The sequence below is a fragment of the Ciona intestinalis genome, chromosome 3 (genome assembly GCF_000224145.3).
Source record: "Ciona intestinalis chromosome 3, KH, whole genome shotgun sequence".
NCBI lineage: Eukaryota > Metazoa > Chordata > Ascidiacea > Phlebobranchia > Cionidae > Ciona > Ciona intestinalis.
Genome location: NC_020168.2, coordinates 6,423,244 through 6,439,342, shown reverse-complemented (window position 1 = coordinate 6,439,342; position 16,099 = coordinate 6,423,244). Strand labels below are relative to the sequence as shown.

Below are 16,099 nucleotides of genomic sequence, written 5' to 3'. Positions count from 1 at the left end.
ACCATAAAGTAATGAAAGCCAATTCTTTAATACATAATTGTTCAATATCTTAAACTTATAGTGAAAAAACATCTCATCTGCTATGCAGCGAGACTTTAGGGTAACTGTCATTATTTATAATAAAGTCAACATAAAATTTGTTGCCCAAGACTTAAAATATACAATATCTGCAAAAAAAGCAGAAGAACTGATTTTTTTTATAATAAATACAAATTAATGTATATATAGGTATTGTGCATAATATATTACCGTAAGGTATTTGCCATCTCTTTATATTAATCACTTTTGTTCATTAAATAATATTCCTATGTTTACTCTTCAGATGGATTGGCATTTGCACTTCCAACTGCAAATACGACAGTGGTAAGTCAATATTTACAATAAAGTTAAATTAATCTAAAACAAACTTTCACGAAATTTATTGCTAAACTAACAGCATGTTTTGTTTTATTATCTCTGTCTTTACTTTGCTGCGGTTTTTTATCTGTTAAATTTAAACGAAAGTACTGTATTTGTAGAGCAATAAAAATCTGAGCATTTGTTTTAACATAGATAATATAAGTCACACCAGGTTACAAATTAAATTAATAATAGACACTTAACGGTTTTAACATACGAATCAACAGACAAATAATTTAATAATTTACAAAATATTTGTAATACAATGTTTTTAAAAATCAATAATCATGTTTAAGATTAAATATGTAATATTTTATATTTTATTTCGCTGTAATTCTATTTTTATATCCATGACAAATGGAACACAACAATCACTCTTATTCACATCACAATGGTGACAATAGAATGTAAAACAAAAGCATTGTTGCCACTTCTTGGGTCACTAAATATTAACAACTTCTTAACCTCAATGTATTTTATGTTTATGTTTTCTTGACACATACAAATGTACATACAACACAACAGATGTAGTTTGGCAAATTCTCCTTTTTATCAGAAACCCTGTATATGTTTGTTTAAGTTGTTTTATTTCTTACCCACTTTTTATATTTTTATCCATAGCTTGTTTTAAAAACATTTCCATACAGGCTATACGTAGGGATGCCATATCCTCCTGTTTAAAAATAAATTTTAAACCAATTATTGCAAAGTGTGGTATTGATATGTGTGCAAATCAACACAGTAAGTTTATGATGTTATAAGCATTACTTTTTCACCTAACCAACCGGCATGCAGTGAGATCTCATATTTACGCCACAGTTATTCTTTTACCTATTACAAAACAGTTAACCCAATGATGTCATAATCAATATTTATTCAACCAATCACAGTCCGTAGAATGAGTCGCAAGTTTGGTATGAAAGAAATAAGCGAGGACGATGAATGGACGATATTTTGGACAGATTATTCGGTTTCGCTTGAGAGGGTGATGGAAATGAAAAGGTTTCAGGTGAGGTCTGATGGTGGTTGTGTGCGTGTCATTGGGAACTGTAAGAATCTGTAAAAAAATGATTTAATTCTGTATGGGTGAGGTCTTTGTTCCATACCTAGGATTAACCAGGAATTGGCCCAAAAAACATGATCAAAAGTGCAAAAAATGACTTATCTTGGTGAATATTAAATTCAGTAAGAACATAATATGTAAATGACTCTTGTATGAATTGGACTAAAAAAATCTGTGGTGTTTTAATTATCATTGTGAGATTTGTGCCTTCATTTAACTACAAGAAAATGAGTCTAGTCCTTTTACTCAAGCATCCAATTACACAAAGGGTCATTTACATATTATGTTCATTGTTCAATCATGCTATCACTGATATTTAATTGTTTTATTTACTGGGTAGAACGATTGCCGTTAAGTGTATTATACTCTTATCTAAGCGCATATATTCCCACAATAGTAGCAGCACCGAGTCTTGAACCAATATCCTCCATTCTAGAGGCAGGGCCTGTAACAACTGTGCCGCAGCACCATTTTTCTTTTTTAAAAGGGTGGTAACACCCCCCAAACTGCCTCAATGCTACACATTATCATGTAAACTTAACATTTCATAGAAAATCAACCACTTTCCGGGAATGAATGAAATTTGTCGGAAAGATTTTCTCGCACGAAATATGAACCGACTTCACAAATTATTTCCAAAAGAATATTCTTGTTTTCCTAAAACCTGGTGTCTTCCTGCTGAGTGAGTTGTTTTTTCCCTCACTTAGTAACTTATTATGCCAAAGTCACTGCCACAAAACTACTAACATTTTTTTGCCCAAATTTTTTTTATAAATTTTTTCTTTGAGTTTTTATGTGTTAACACTTATGTTTGGAAAAGCTTATTGATTAATAAACATCCAACAGCAGGAAACTCATATTTTAAGGTCTAAAACTATGGTGCTTAAATTCAAATTGTTTCCCAAGACACCCCCTAACTTAAACCATATATGTATATCTATTTCTTTTTATGTGTGCATAATTTACTTCATATTTAATTTATTACCGGTTATATATTATCACTGACATAGTTACTTCACACCTCACATAATCTTGTGTATAATGCCGTACATTACATAACCCACCATAACAGTTACAGCGACTTCCAAGCTTATTGTCGGACCAAGAAAAACAAAACCTTCATCTGCAAGCCTGAGAGTGGGTGTCAGGGTAAAGGAATATTTCTAACCAAGAATCCAAAAGATATAAAGCCAGGAGAGCATATGATATGCCAGCAGTATGTTAACAAGGTGGGAAAGTAGTTGTTGTAAATCTATTTGTTTTAACCTGTAGTTTATTAAAAACAAGTACTATCAAGTATTAACTTTAATTTTCCTACATTTAGTTTAAAAAAAATGACTTAGGATTATTACGCCGACATTGGTGGTAGCATCAAGCCTCAAACCCCTTTCCTTCAAGTTAAGATAATTTGAACTTTTAATATTTTTATTATTTCCAGTGTTTAACTATTGATATGCATACTGTATAGAAAAACTGTATTAAAAACAAATATGGTTTTCAAATATATAAACGTTAAAACAACTAAAACAAAAATAAACATTTAATAATTTGATTCCCAGTGTTTAACTATCGATGGATTCAAGTTTGATTTCCGTCTTTACGTTCTGGTGACCTCATGTGACCCCTTACGTATATTCATGTTCAAGGAGGGTTTAGGAAGGTTTGCAACAAAGAAATATCAGGAACCTAATAACCATAACTTGGTAAACATTAATATAAGATCCATAAATTATACCAGATGCTTTGGTTCTGAGTTAAACAAGTTTGTGTAAAATATATGCTGGGCACTTATTTTCTCCTTAATAGCAGCTTAAACTAATACTTGAAGTTCCATGCATAAACTCATTAACCAGTCTTGCCCAAGAACACCCACTTCTATCCGTGTCAAACCGAACCTGGTATCCTTTGGTTACGATGCTGAATCCTAACCACTAACCATGTTACCAGGCTTAAAATTAGAAACACAGTAAATTTTAAAACAGCAAAATCATCAGAGTAACTTGGAGTTTTATGTAAATATATTCACCCAACCCCCCATACAGGATGAGGTATGCATGCATCTCACCAATTACGCCATCAACAAAAATAGCGAAGATTTCGTTCGCGACGATGAGTCGGGAAGTAAGCGCAAGCTCGCCACCGTGTGTCAGTGGTTGGATGATCATGGTTACGATGTCCCTAAGATGTGGGCGAGTATTGAAGTAAGTGGCTTGACAGGAGGCATGAGGTGTATATGTGCGTCTGGTGTATAAGAAAACACCCATGTTATAACTTCACAGTGAGCATGAGGTGTATGAATATACCATGTGTGTCTGCTGTATAACAAAACACTCATGTTATAACCCTACAAAGAGCATAAGGTGTAAACCAAATTTATGTCTGCCTATCTACACACTGCAATAGCTTCAGCAAATCACCTATGAGCATGGAAGTGGCAATCATGGTTAAGTCACCCAAGCTTCCACCCATGTGGATATAAATAACCAAAATATTCTCCCACAGGATGTAGTGATCAAGACCTTAATATCCGCCCATCCAATACTTAAACACAATTATCGAACCTGCTTCCCCAACCACCTTCGTGGAAGCGCTTGTTTTGAAATCCTTGGGTTCGATGTCATGCTGGATAAGAAGCTGAAGGCTTGGTTGCTTGAGGTAAGGACTGGGTTATATTTTAAATATTATCACTAACAAGCAAAGGAATTACCAACAAAGTAACATACATGGTAACTTGTAAGAGAGCACGAGATTTTTTTGAAACAGAACACATTGTTATAACGACTGTCGTTGACCCGCCACGCAAACATAAAAAAGTTACATTCATACATTCATTAACAGTTATGTGTTTGTTTAAATTACCAAACTTATCATACCAATGTATATTTAATTTATAAGTTTCATAATTTATTGTTATTAAACACAATATGTTGTTCACTAGATTTAAATTAAGTTTTAAGGTTATTTAAGCTGTGTTTAAGCAGGAGGTTAACTAATGCTTAAACTTGTTAAACAAGGATTATAAATTTCTTGAATAAACTTCATTTATTATCGCACAATCATAAAGAAAGGCTATTGTTACATCACAATACACTCATTCTTCCATATTCTAAAACCAACAATAAAGTGCTGACGTCGGCAAATTATGAATTCATGCGTCAGAGTGTTATTTGTGTTACTGTACCAACATTGTGTCAATTGAAGCACCCTGTGTATTTGCGCTTTGTTCACATTATTCTTTAACATTAAATATGAACATAACAGAATGTTTTAGCTTAGAATTGACTTTAATACCATGTACTGTAACCTGTAGTTGTGAGGTGGAATTTACATTTATTGTAATTTAAATATGGGGTATAACCAACACTTTGTAGTTTAAACTTGGAGTGGAATTTAAATCCATTACTTTGTACGTACGGTGGAACTTATACCCAACACATTGTAATTTAAGCATTTCTGTTCTATGTGGATAAGGTTCTTAATGAGACTCCCTATGTTTAACTACTGTAAGTGTAACTGCGTTTTTTGTAAAAAGATTTTATTCAAAACTTACAAAAATTCGTTACACCTCTAATGTTCCCCATCAGGTAAATCATTCCCCTTCCTTTCACACCGATGCAAAGTTGGACAAAGAAGTGAAAGAAGGTTTGCTCTACGACACGCTCAACCTACTTGATCTGAGATCAATCGATCGGAAAAAATGTCTGGAGGAAGATCGGAGAAGAGTCAAAGAGAGGTTGATGGCTAAACCCAAATCAAGAGAGTCCAGGTGAATATTGTGTACCTTATGCTCGCTGTCGAGTAGATTTGTATGCCTGAAACTATCTGTTGTTTATAACATTGATGTCTTCTTATACGCTAGACACATATGGTGTTTGACTGTATGAGTTATAACAGGGGTGTCTTTTTAGACACTAAATACACATAGTGTATTCATGCACCTCATGCTCACTGTCAAGTTATAACATGGGTGTCTTTTTATATACCAGACACACATGGTGTATTCATGCACCTTATGCTCACTGTCAAGTTATAACATTGGTGTCTTTTTATATACCAGACACACATGGTGTATTCATGCACCTTATGCTCACTGTCAAGTTATAACATGGATGTCTTTTTATATACCAGACACACATGGTGTATTCATGCACCTTATGCTCACTGTCAAGTTATAACATTGGTGTCTTTTTATATACCAGACACACATGGTGTATTCATGCACCTTATGCTCACTGTCAAGTTATAACATGGGTGTCTTTTTTATTCCAGGTTGGAAGAAATCAAGACAACACAGACGCAATATTTAGAATCACTTGAGAAATACGAGAATGAACATCTGGGCGGCTTCAGGAGGATTTATCCGATTGCTGGCCATGAAAAATACAACGGGTATTTTGAGAACAGTTGTTCCTTATTTCAAACCACAGCGGCTGCAAAAGCAAGAGAAGAAGCCGCCAAGTAAGTAAAACTACTTTGGTTTAGTCTTTTATTATGGGTAGGTGGGAACTTGAGTGACTTATCTATGGTTGCCACTCTCATGCCCACAGTTGAGTTGCCGAAGCTAATGTTTATCATGCCTGCCTTTAGCCCAGAGAGTTCAGGTTTAAGCTGAACGTTGTAACTCACAAAGTGTATAAAACATAACACCTATGATTAATGACAGCCGTTGCCCTGCCATGCAGGAATAAATAAATAACACTCATATGTCGTATATGTATTTACTCATCCAATGATGCATGTTAACCTAACCGTTTCCATGTTAACCTAACCATTCCCATCCAATAACACAGAGCACAGAGAGAGGAGATCCGAGTGAAGCAAGAGAAACGAGAGGCAATGTTGCGCGGTCGTCCGTATCGACCGGACCTCAAGAAGGAGGCAGGAGAGTCCGGAGGTGGAGAGAAGAAACATCACTCCGGGATCGTCCCGTTTCGCCATCGACCCATGACACGACAACTTGCTGTGAGTTTTGTAAGTTAGGATTGTTTTGTAAGTTCCGTAACTCCACTGTGGGCATTGGATTGGCAACCACGGATAAGTCACTCAAGTTCCTACCCAAGAGAATATAAATGACCAAACCAACCAAAAGCCTGCCTTTCCACACATTTCAATATATTTTTTCAACTGTATGGGAATGAGCATGAGAATAATAATGTTGAATGGTGTTTAAAATCAAATATGCGTTATGTCCCTAAAATTATATTAACATCCACAGACATTAACGCGACAGTTCAGCCCAGAGGTTGAAGTGATCATCGATACCTCCAAACCTGTGGATATCAGTGAAGATGAAGAGTTAGAGAGGATCAGTGGTCTCCTCCAACGTGACTCCCTCATCAGGAGCTTGGGAATAGTGGAGCAAGTACATCGTCTTCTTCATTGTACTCCAGGAACAACCGGGATCACGAAGAATATTCTTCCCCAAGTAAGTAGTGTGGGGTAAGAAGTGTATATTATATTTTACTTTTTGTTCTACATATGTGGGGTCCTCTAAACACTTTTTTTATTTGGATTAACCTCCGTGTGTGGTAAGGGTGAGGTTGAGATACTGAGTTTAACTATTAGTTATTTTAAGTATATGTTATTGCCACCAAGTTTATTTTGAGTAGTTTACTATAAGTATGAAAGTGATTTTCATGCAGTTTAAGCTAGTCTGGATGACGTAAATAACGTGTTACAGACACACACAATTTATCTTTTTTGGGGTGCGCAAAAAACAATGTTTTACGATCGTCATAAAAACATTGTTCAAATGTTTTGGGCTAACTGAGTTTTATAAAGATTTAAAGTTACTGTGTTATTCAGGCTCAGCATTATCAAGTGGGAATGCCCCTTGGTGTGTGTAACATTAGCAGCATGGCTATCCCATCTCATGGCCAGAAAGGGAATGTATATGAAAGGAGATCTTCGTTAATGTATGGGTCAACTTTAAGAAGTGGTTCCCATCATAGTAAGACATGGTACATGAAGGGAATGAAAGAAAAAACAGTAAAATCTCAGATCAGGAAATCAGTGACTGCTTCAAGGCAGAACCAGAGGCCACAAACAAACCATAGGCTTGGTGAAAAGTCGCGAAACTTACAGTTTCAGTGGAAAAACTCAAATGAGAAACACCAGACTCATATAGGCGATGCATTTAGCTTTCCAACCGACCTTGGAATGGCTTGGCACGGAGGTTTAAACTCAGAGCAAAGGGCAGCTTTAGATACAAGGGCGTTAGCCCACCTACCAACTCACTCTTTATCGGCGCCCAACAGTTACATGAAACTAAAAAACGACAGCTCGTCAGTACAGTATAGATTCGGCAGGAGAGGCCAGGAGAGTAGTAGCGCTACCTTGCCAGATAAATATTTAAGTTTAGCACCGTCTGCTAAAAATGAGGTTAGAGGTCGTTTGAGTGACCAGTTACTGCTGAATTGCGGTAAAGGGAAAAAGCCTGGCGAGCTGGCAAAACGATTTTGAATCAAATGTCCCGGTTTATCCAAATCTGGAACGAAGCGATTGCCGTTCAGTGGTGGCGGGTTTGTTTTTGAAGCATTAAAAGTTTTCTAGTTGTACTTCAAGAATCCGTCCCATTTATTTTGTTCTATTATTTTACATGCCGTACCAATCAAATAAAGTTGTTTTGTTGCCGTAATAAAGCCCAGTTTGGCATACTTTGTTCGGCACGCAGCGCTGCTGTCTCTATAGCGTATGTTTCCTTGGGCAAGACACTATTGGCAAGTGCTCAAAATCCAGTAGCCACTAAGAAACATATTGTCTGCCACAAAAAAATCGAATATGTTTTCACCAACAAAGTTGCATATGAGGTAACTGGACAGCGGGAACGAGGTGTATAAAACAGAACACCCGTGTTGTAACTATACTGCCGTTAGCCCGCCATACGACTACGAGGATAAATAAGTTACATTTATAATCGGATTTATCGCCACAGGAGTTGGAGAGAGTACGTCATAACATGGAGAATCATCATTTACTGGGGAGGGACGTTGGTCAGCGGTCCGGTGACGTCATACCACCCATTGTTATAAATTCGACATTCAGAGCTCAGAACAGCTCGCTCGCGGTGAATAGAAATGTCATACATTGTCACCTTTATAATGGAAAAGGCTCAGCGTATCCTATTACGACATATAGTGGTAGGCACGACCACGGCAACAGGTCGGGATTTCGAGGTAACGATTACGGGGATAGAACCGGGTATGGCGCTCTTAGCGCTAAAAACAATTATACCATGAGCAGAAACGGGAGTAAACCCATCACTTTTACTCCTGGATTTTACTGTCGAAAACTGGGGCGGGACCAGACCCCACAAATAGGGCTTGACCGTCACGAACCTGTTTACCATAAATCAGGATACAACATTAAACCTTTGTCCCCTCGGCACGAAAAAGGCGGGTTTCCTTACACCAATGGTATCGTGGGCTCTGTAATAACAGGCAAGCCACAGCCCAAGGTTCCCTACCACCAGCAGCCAAGGAATATTGACCTAGAATGGCCAGTAGGTACCTCCCCAATGAAGTTCCATAACCCCAAGCGCGCTGTTAGTGCTGTTGCTGGGAAACGTAAAACATCTGGGGTGTTGTCATAGAGATTTTTTAATATTTCTATCGTGCCAAACTTTTTCGTCACTGTGCACTTTTCGCTTTTAGTTAAAATATTTTATGTAGAAATCTTAAATTACACCGTTTATTTATATCAATTATTTATATTTGTTTTTATTTTTTAAACAAAATTCTAGCTACTCGCTATCAAATACCCATTGCAAACGTAACTTACGCTATCTCTTATGTCTTAATCAAAATCGGGGTAAGCTTTATTAAGCGAAGTGTTCGTTGTACTAAAGTAAAGTGACCTTTATTATAGAGTACTGTGAGGTAAGATGGAACAATTTTAGCACATAATATACAAATATCCCGATTGTGTTTTAAACAATTAACAACGGTCTATGGGAGCATAGATACCTTGTAAGGTATCTATGATGGGAGTCGTAAGGATTTTATAATTCTTTAAATGTTTTTTGTTTACTACCCAATGGGACGAGAAATTTAAATGAAAATGTGTTCAATCTTTCCTTGCCCTACTATATAAATATCCCCAAAGAATAATTGTTGTCTTCAGATTATCATTTATCACATTTGGTTTATAAACTACAACGGATAATGCATTATTACCCGGACAAAAATAAACAGCGTTATTTCTACACTATAGTGCCATTACATAAGAAACGTATTTATTTAAGTTCAGTATATCTTATTTCTGTTATTTTTTGCGTTTCGTGACTTTAAAAGTTCCTTTTTATAACTTTTCCTGAATCTTAATAAAATTCCCTTTCTCTTATTCAGTGTGCATTCCGTTGTTATTTTATATGCCGTACAATGGCTTAAGCCCAGTGGCCCTTACCCAAATTTCCAGCCGTAATCGTACAAAGTTACATACGGTGTAACTCGTAAGCGGGCACAAGGTGTATGAAACAGAATTTCTGTTATAACATCTGCCGTTGCCATTCATCTTACAAACTTTTTGTTAGTAACATTTACAATTTTTTCAAGGCCAGCAACTTCTGAATCCTAATTCAATAACATCTTAGACAGGTAAAATTTAACTTTGCCTTTTGTACTTACTTACCCGCTAGCGCCACCATGTGAATTTCGGAAACAAAATTAAGATTCCTTAGAAGTCTCCTGCGCTGAAAATTATTATTTCAGACTTGATTTCTAAAAAAAGATTTCTCAGTCGAATATTAAACTTGATATTTGGGTAGTATAGCTATGACAGATCAAGTATTTTAACTTACAATTTCTGCTTATCTCTTGTTATAACTACGGGTTTGCGAACCTCAGCACTTGGATAATTCAATATTCAATATCAATAGTTAATTCGCGCGGTTAAAATTACCACAAACTTTGTATGTTTTATGGTCTAGTAGGTAAACTCCGTTTAAATGCCTTTTATTCTAAATGTAAAGAACCTATTCGCGCGCTTGAAATACTACGATTGGTTGGTCTTAATTTTATCTGTCACGTTTTCGTAGCACCAGATCCTTACCGTATTTATTTACACAAGAATCGTCCAACTCTATGAGCACCCGATTAGGGTTAGACTCGCGTAATTTATTACAAGTTGTAAAAAATCTATATAATTTAATTTCTATATAACTTACCACATAAATTGTCTTCTTTATTATTGTACTTTTAAAACGAGTTTTGTATTGAAAACAGCAGTTTATATTTTATCTCATTGATCAGGATAACAAGGACTACTAGTTTTGGCCTTTATAATATTTTCCGAATCATTATGATATTTCATGTTGTATATTGTGTTTGAAATTAAAAAAAAATGGGTCTAAAGCCAACAACTGATTGTTTGAACCAAAATACAAAATTAATATTTTTTCCAGTTTTAAAATAAAAAAATCCTTAAAACTTTATAATACTAAAACGCTGTATTTACGTAGAGAGAGTTTCTAAAGCGCCCAACATCTCCCTACACACTTGTGCCTTGTACACGCATGAGTTGCGATATGGGACAGCGGTTGCAGCGGCTTGTGTGCCTGACCCTGGGTTGGGGCGGCCTTACAACCCGATAACATTGGTAATTTGTCCCCATCCGGGGCGGTTTTTCTTTGACGATAATTAGGTTCAACCGTTGTGAAAATAAGCGCGTGTTTCGTTCACTGTTAGAGCTTTGTTCGGAATTAATGAAACGGGGAAAAAACAACAACGCCTATTTTAGAAATAAACTTTTATTGCAAAAATAGTTTTCCACTTTTCAGCTATAAATCATTTCTTTATTTTTAGCAACAAAAGTAAAAACTATTTTTTAAAAATGATAATGAATTCCATTCAACGTAAGTAGCGACAATACAGTCGTTTAAATCACGCTATTAACAACATAAATACGAAAGGACAAATATAATGACCAATTTTTGTTCTTAATTTGATATTCCAACTCCTATATTATTGTTTGGTTAGTTGTACAAAGAAAAAAAATGGTACACTGACTTACATGAACAAATGTTTTCAAGATTTTTTTTTTGCCGCCAGTGTCTTGTGTACGAGATTGTTCGATTGTGCTTTGTTCGCACATAATCATCAATAACAGTTTCATAAATCGCCTATTGTTTATGCTGTGTGACGTCATAATCGATTAAGTAACACTTGCGAAAAGCGCAAAACAGAAGCAAGCTCTTTGTCTCCAATTGTGACGTATTGCTTTCTGCAAAAATCTTTCCGACACGCTTCAGTGACCTTGTTTCATCTTCAAATTCGAACAAGCAACGAATACATCGAGATTTCTTTTTGTTCGGTTCATCCGTTATAATCCCTACTGTGTCGTCACAAAGCGTCAATTATTCACCTGAGTTAACTCAAGTTCTGGTTTTTATGTTTGTTTCACAGAAAATCAGGTCAAAAGAAAACATAGCGAAAATCTTGGCGTCGAAATGTTCTAGTATTGACACGATATCCGCGATTTATGACAAAGATTCGTCCCGCCGCCGATTTAAGTCAATAAGGGTGCATTTGCAAGATGGCCGCATTCCGCCCCGGTTTCCTACCTGTCTGGATTCGACCCGCCGGCGATCGTTGGTGCTCATGGCGGGCCAATTCACTCAACTTCCCGGCCGACCTTGATTTTGGAGGCGGCCTTCGTCATAATGCTGCAGCAGATTGCAATTGTTACGTCATAATGATTTCCTTGCAAGTCGCGAATCAGCGACAACCGACGCTTGTTATGCTTGACTGGCCATGCGGGAAGCGGAAACGAATCCAATGAGACGTAAAGAGAGACCGCTGATGTTAACCGGCTTCACATAATTGACATCTAACTCAGGAAAGTCGGTTAGAAACTTCGGGATAATGAGAGACCAAGCGAAACGAGCTGCCCCAGTCTAGACGTGGTCGCTTCACCTACCGGATATTTAGTTTGACTAATACGTGGGGTATTAGAGACATTTTTCGACACGAATGTCGCTATGTCGTGAAAATTGCCGCGTGTAATAACTACCTGCTCAGGTGTGGTGTAGCGGGACAATGACTTTGATTTGTCGTTTTCATATCCACGAAGTCGGGGAGGTCGTTTCTCCTAAACTACGTCATATGACGTCACGAAGACAAAATGCTGCAAGAAAGTCGATTCCGCAAATTGTGAGATTCGCTGAAAGTAGTACGCCCATTTATCTTTTGCCGTTGTCCGTACGCCAAGCGGTCGAAGCAGTGGAAGAAGGGAACTCGGTCTGGCAGCGTGATTACCTGCTTTTGCTCGCCTTAGGTTTGAATAGACGGTTGAAGCTCTCGCCGAGGGCAGAAGGTTTCTTCGCTTGTTTACATAAGTCACCTTCCTGTTATCCTACTTAGCGAAAACTGGACGAGGCTTCTTCAAATATAACTTGCTCGCTTTTTTTAAACCCGCAGTTTTGTCGCTGCTGTCATTACATTAGACTTGAGTTACTACGATTTTCGTTTTGCCAGGAGAATTATAGGGCGACTTACAGAAAGCTACCGGCTTGCTTTTTAGATTACCGATCTGCAGTGGAGTTAACTTCAATTGCGGGCGGAATTAATAGACTCTGATCATGCATATGCAACTGCATGTCGTCGTTCTTGCGGCGTTAGTCTGTGGCTTTACGGGTTATGTAGCGGGCCAGGGTGGTGGTCATCTTACACGCCAAAGTTTTGTCGGGATGAACAATGGATGGAGGACATGGAACCCCCTTGTTGGGCCAAACCACCACCGATACAGAGGCGATAGACCGAGATCTGCGAGACAAGGCAACGAAAGACAACGAGGATCAAGGAACCGACGAATGGGGACCGTGTAAGTGAATATATAATCGTAAACAATTTGCAATTTATTTTGGCCAATGCACTACATTTTGCAAATCCCGAAAATTTGTGTATATTTTTCATCACAAGGGTTATACCCTATGTATTGTGTCGTGATGTGTTTCAAGCTTGCAAATATTGAATGCACAAAGTGGGTGAGACCTTTGCATGCCCCATTACACGCGACCGGGCCCACTTATCGGGGTTATCATGGTTGAGGCGTTCACTCTCCACCGAGACCACCCACCCTCGAATGCCGAGGTTGCGAACTTTCTTTGTCGGCGATTCTCGATTTCAGGAACCTCGCCAAATCTCGAATATCGCTCTTTGTTTGCTTTTGTGACGTCACTTATGTTAAAGAGACGAAAACCGCGAAACCGCGCAACGTTTGTAGTTAAGCCACTTCGTGCTTAATGTAAAATATTTATTTAATTTTGTAAAATCCCTTAAAAAAACGTTTTTTTCCAAAATTTATAAATTTATAAAAAGGTTTATTTTTGTTTTAAATTTTGTCGTATCAATTTTTAGGAAATTAAAAAAGAAAATGATAACTAGCCAACAGAACAAAAAAATCAAAAGGTTTTTGTTAATTTTTTAAAAATTCATAATTGTTAAAAGCTTCCATTGTGAGATAATAATCATACTTGGAATAGTTGAGGTTACAGAGCGGCGCGTGCATTGTTACGTGACAAACAGATAACAATCCGTACACTAACAAACCATTGTTAGACGTCATAATGCATTACTTCCGATTTCTTTATTTGCCATTTTTCTCCTTCCGGAAAAAATGTAAATTTTTCATAAAAAGTATTCGAAAGTTAAATTAAATAAATAAAAATAGTTTCGCTTGAAATAATAACCTCTATTAGGCAGCTATTTTAATATTTCAATTTCAACTGAAGTTTAAGCAATCAAAAAATATTATAAAAATATGTATATTTTAATAAAAATAAAAGCGACAACAAAAAACACTTAAAACATCACCTAGCGACAACATATAAAAAAGCAAAAAATAATTTTCTTCTTGTTTTAGTTTGACAGGCCGTCATGTTTGCCATGAAAAAGGTTCCACCTTCTGTTGCCCTGGTTGGACAGCTTCTACAAGCGGAAAGACTTGCTCAATACGTGAGTTGCAATAATTTATCGACTTATTTTAAAATATTGGGTGACGAGATAACTCTGTACTAAAGACGAAGGGCCCCATAGAGATAAGGCATATCTAAAGATATAATGTGCCAAATGCGGCATAAATCCAAGTTTATGAGCATGCCTTGTCGTAGGACCTCAGCCATGTAGAATAGAAGGTACATGTAAACAGATAGCAGGTTTAAATCCAAAGTTCCGTTTTGTACTTCGCCTTACCGACGTGTCGTTTAACTTCCATACATGCAGTATATACCTTTACGTTTCGTTGTAATACAAACGTCACTTAAAAAGGTTTTATTCGTAAAATGCCTACGTTTATCTTAAATTGACAATTTTAAACAATGGTTGCGAAGTAGTCCCCCTTCAAACACTTGAAAATATGAAAGCGGTTTTCTAATCCTACAAATAGTGACGTAGTTTGTGACGTAATCCTTATTGTATTTGCCTGACCCTACTTTTCGGGTTATACAAACAGTCTCTGACGTCATTCTCGTGTGACGTAGGTAATTAACAAGAAACCAGGTCGTGATGTTTGGGGAATTACCAAAAAGGAGAATAAGTCTATTTTTTTAACAAGCGCTCATGTTAGTTTAGTAGTTGTATACGAAATATAAACAAAGAGAATGTTTATAAATATGCTATATAGCAACGTAGTTTGGGGCTTTGAACATATAGCACCTTCTGAACCGTTATGTACTTATACACTCGGTCAGGATTGCATATGTATAACTATGATAGTTGTTAGATTACGCTACACAAAAGGTATAAATAATCTATTGGCAAAAGTGTGAACCTTTACTTACCCAATGGGCATTTTTGTACATATTGTTTTAGATGTTTGGGGTCATAGAGATTGTTGTATCGACATGTTTTCTTACACGTACGGTATTCAAATTCAATTATTCTTTGTTATATTATTTAGAAATGAATAACTTTTGGCAAAGTTATCTAAATTGTAAGCCATCAAAAAGGCTGGCGTATCCTCACATTGGTGTCTGCTTAGGCACTATATAAACACAGCAGAGGGTCTAATTCACGCTTCGTTTCAGCCAAATGTGACGAAGGAAACTGTGGGCCTCGTGGAGTTTGTGTCTCACCGAACAGATGTATGTGTCAGGACGGTCAAACACAAATGAGGTGCCAGAGAGAAGACGCCGAAGGTTAGTGGGATATTGACTTTATGGGGGGGCGGTGTGTTATTAGTGCCCGGCGTACAAGGATCGGCCTCTAATGGGAGCAAACCGTTGTTGTTTTAGGCTTTAGTTTGCCGAGAATTCATCCAAGAATAATTGAATAAAAGCTGTGCTGTGGTTTTAATAACTTTGAGCGAATGCTGCACTTTTGCAAAGTTTTTTTAGATAATAACTTCATTCTTGAGCATTTATGCAAACATACCATACAGAATAAAAATTGAAGGACTAAAATTGTCTATCACGCTCAATACACTGAATATCACCATTCAGCACCTATGGCCATATCTTTCCATATTAAACAAAGCCATTTCTGTAGACCGAAGATGTAACATGCGTTGTATGAACGGAGGGGAGTGTGTGGACAACCAATGCAGATGTCCATACGGTTACACTGGACCACACTGTGGACAACGTAAGTATGACGTCACGATGACGTATAGTTTACGTCAAGATGACGTAGATTTTACAAAAAT

General features: G+C 37.0%; 2 protein-coding genes across 5 annotated transcripts in view; both read left to right on the top strand.

Moving 5' to 3' along the window:
* LOC100185893 (tubulin polyglutamylase ttll6-like) overlaps positions 1-9,802 on the top strand; it is a 16,508-nt gene extending 6,706 nt beyond the window's left edge. The window contains exons 3-14 of one of the 4 annotated variants that reach the window (XM_026833634.1): positions 323-363; positions 1,290-1,408; positions 2,014-2,144; positions 2,535-2,691; positions 3,022-3,165; positions 3,505-3,663; positions 3,965-4,117; positions 5,047-5,228; positions 5,732-5,920; positions 6,253-6,433; positions 6,678-6,887; positions 8,397-9,802. In XM_026833634.1, the coding sequence (XP_026689435.1) occupies positions 323-363; positions 1,290-1,408; positions 2,014-2,144; positions 2,535-2,691; positions 3,022-3,165; positions 3,505-3,663; positions 3,965-4,117; positions 5,047-5,228; positions 5,732-5,920; positions 6,253-6,433; positions 6,678-6,887; positions 8,397-9,053 (2,323 nt within the window). In that variant the 3' untranslated portion in view covers positions 9,054-9,802. Of the gene's footprint in view, positions 1-322; positions 364-1,289; positions 1,409-2,013; positions 2,145-2,534; positions 2,692-3,021; positions 3,166-3,504; positions 3,664-3,964; positions 4,118-5,046; positions 5,229-5,731; positions 5,921-6,252; positions 6,434-6,677; positions 6,888-7,267; positions 8,373-8,396 lie in introns of those variants that run through there. The other 3 variants (XM_009859912.2, XM_018811232.2, XM_026833635.1) reach the window with 3 other exon arrangements.
* A 3,111-nt stretch (positions 9,803-12,913) lies between these two features.
* The window catches only part of LOC100183523 (fibrillin-1), a 34,180-nt gene continuing 30,994 nt past the window's right edge, over positions 12,914-16,099 (top strand). Inside the window, exons 1-4 of the mRNA XM_009859799.3 lie at positions 12,914-13,279; positions 14,321-14,412; positions 15,483-15,593; positions 15,943-16,038. Coding sequence (XP_009858101.2) covers positions 13,038-13,279; positions 14,321-14,412; positions 15,483-15,593; positions 15,943-16,038 — 541 coding nt within the window. The 5' untranslated portion in view covers positions 12,914-13,037. The remainder of the gene's footprint in view (positions 13,280-14,320; positions 14,413-15,482; positions 15,594-15,942; positions 16,039-16,099) is intronic.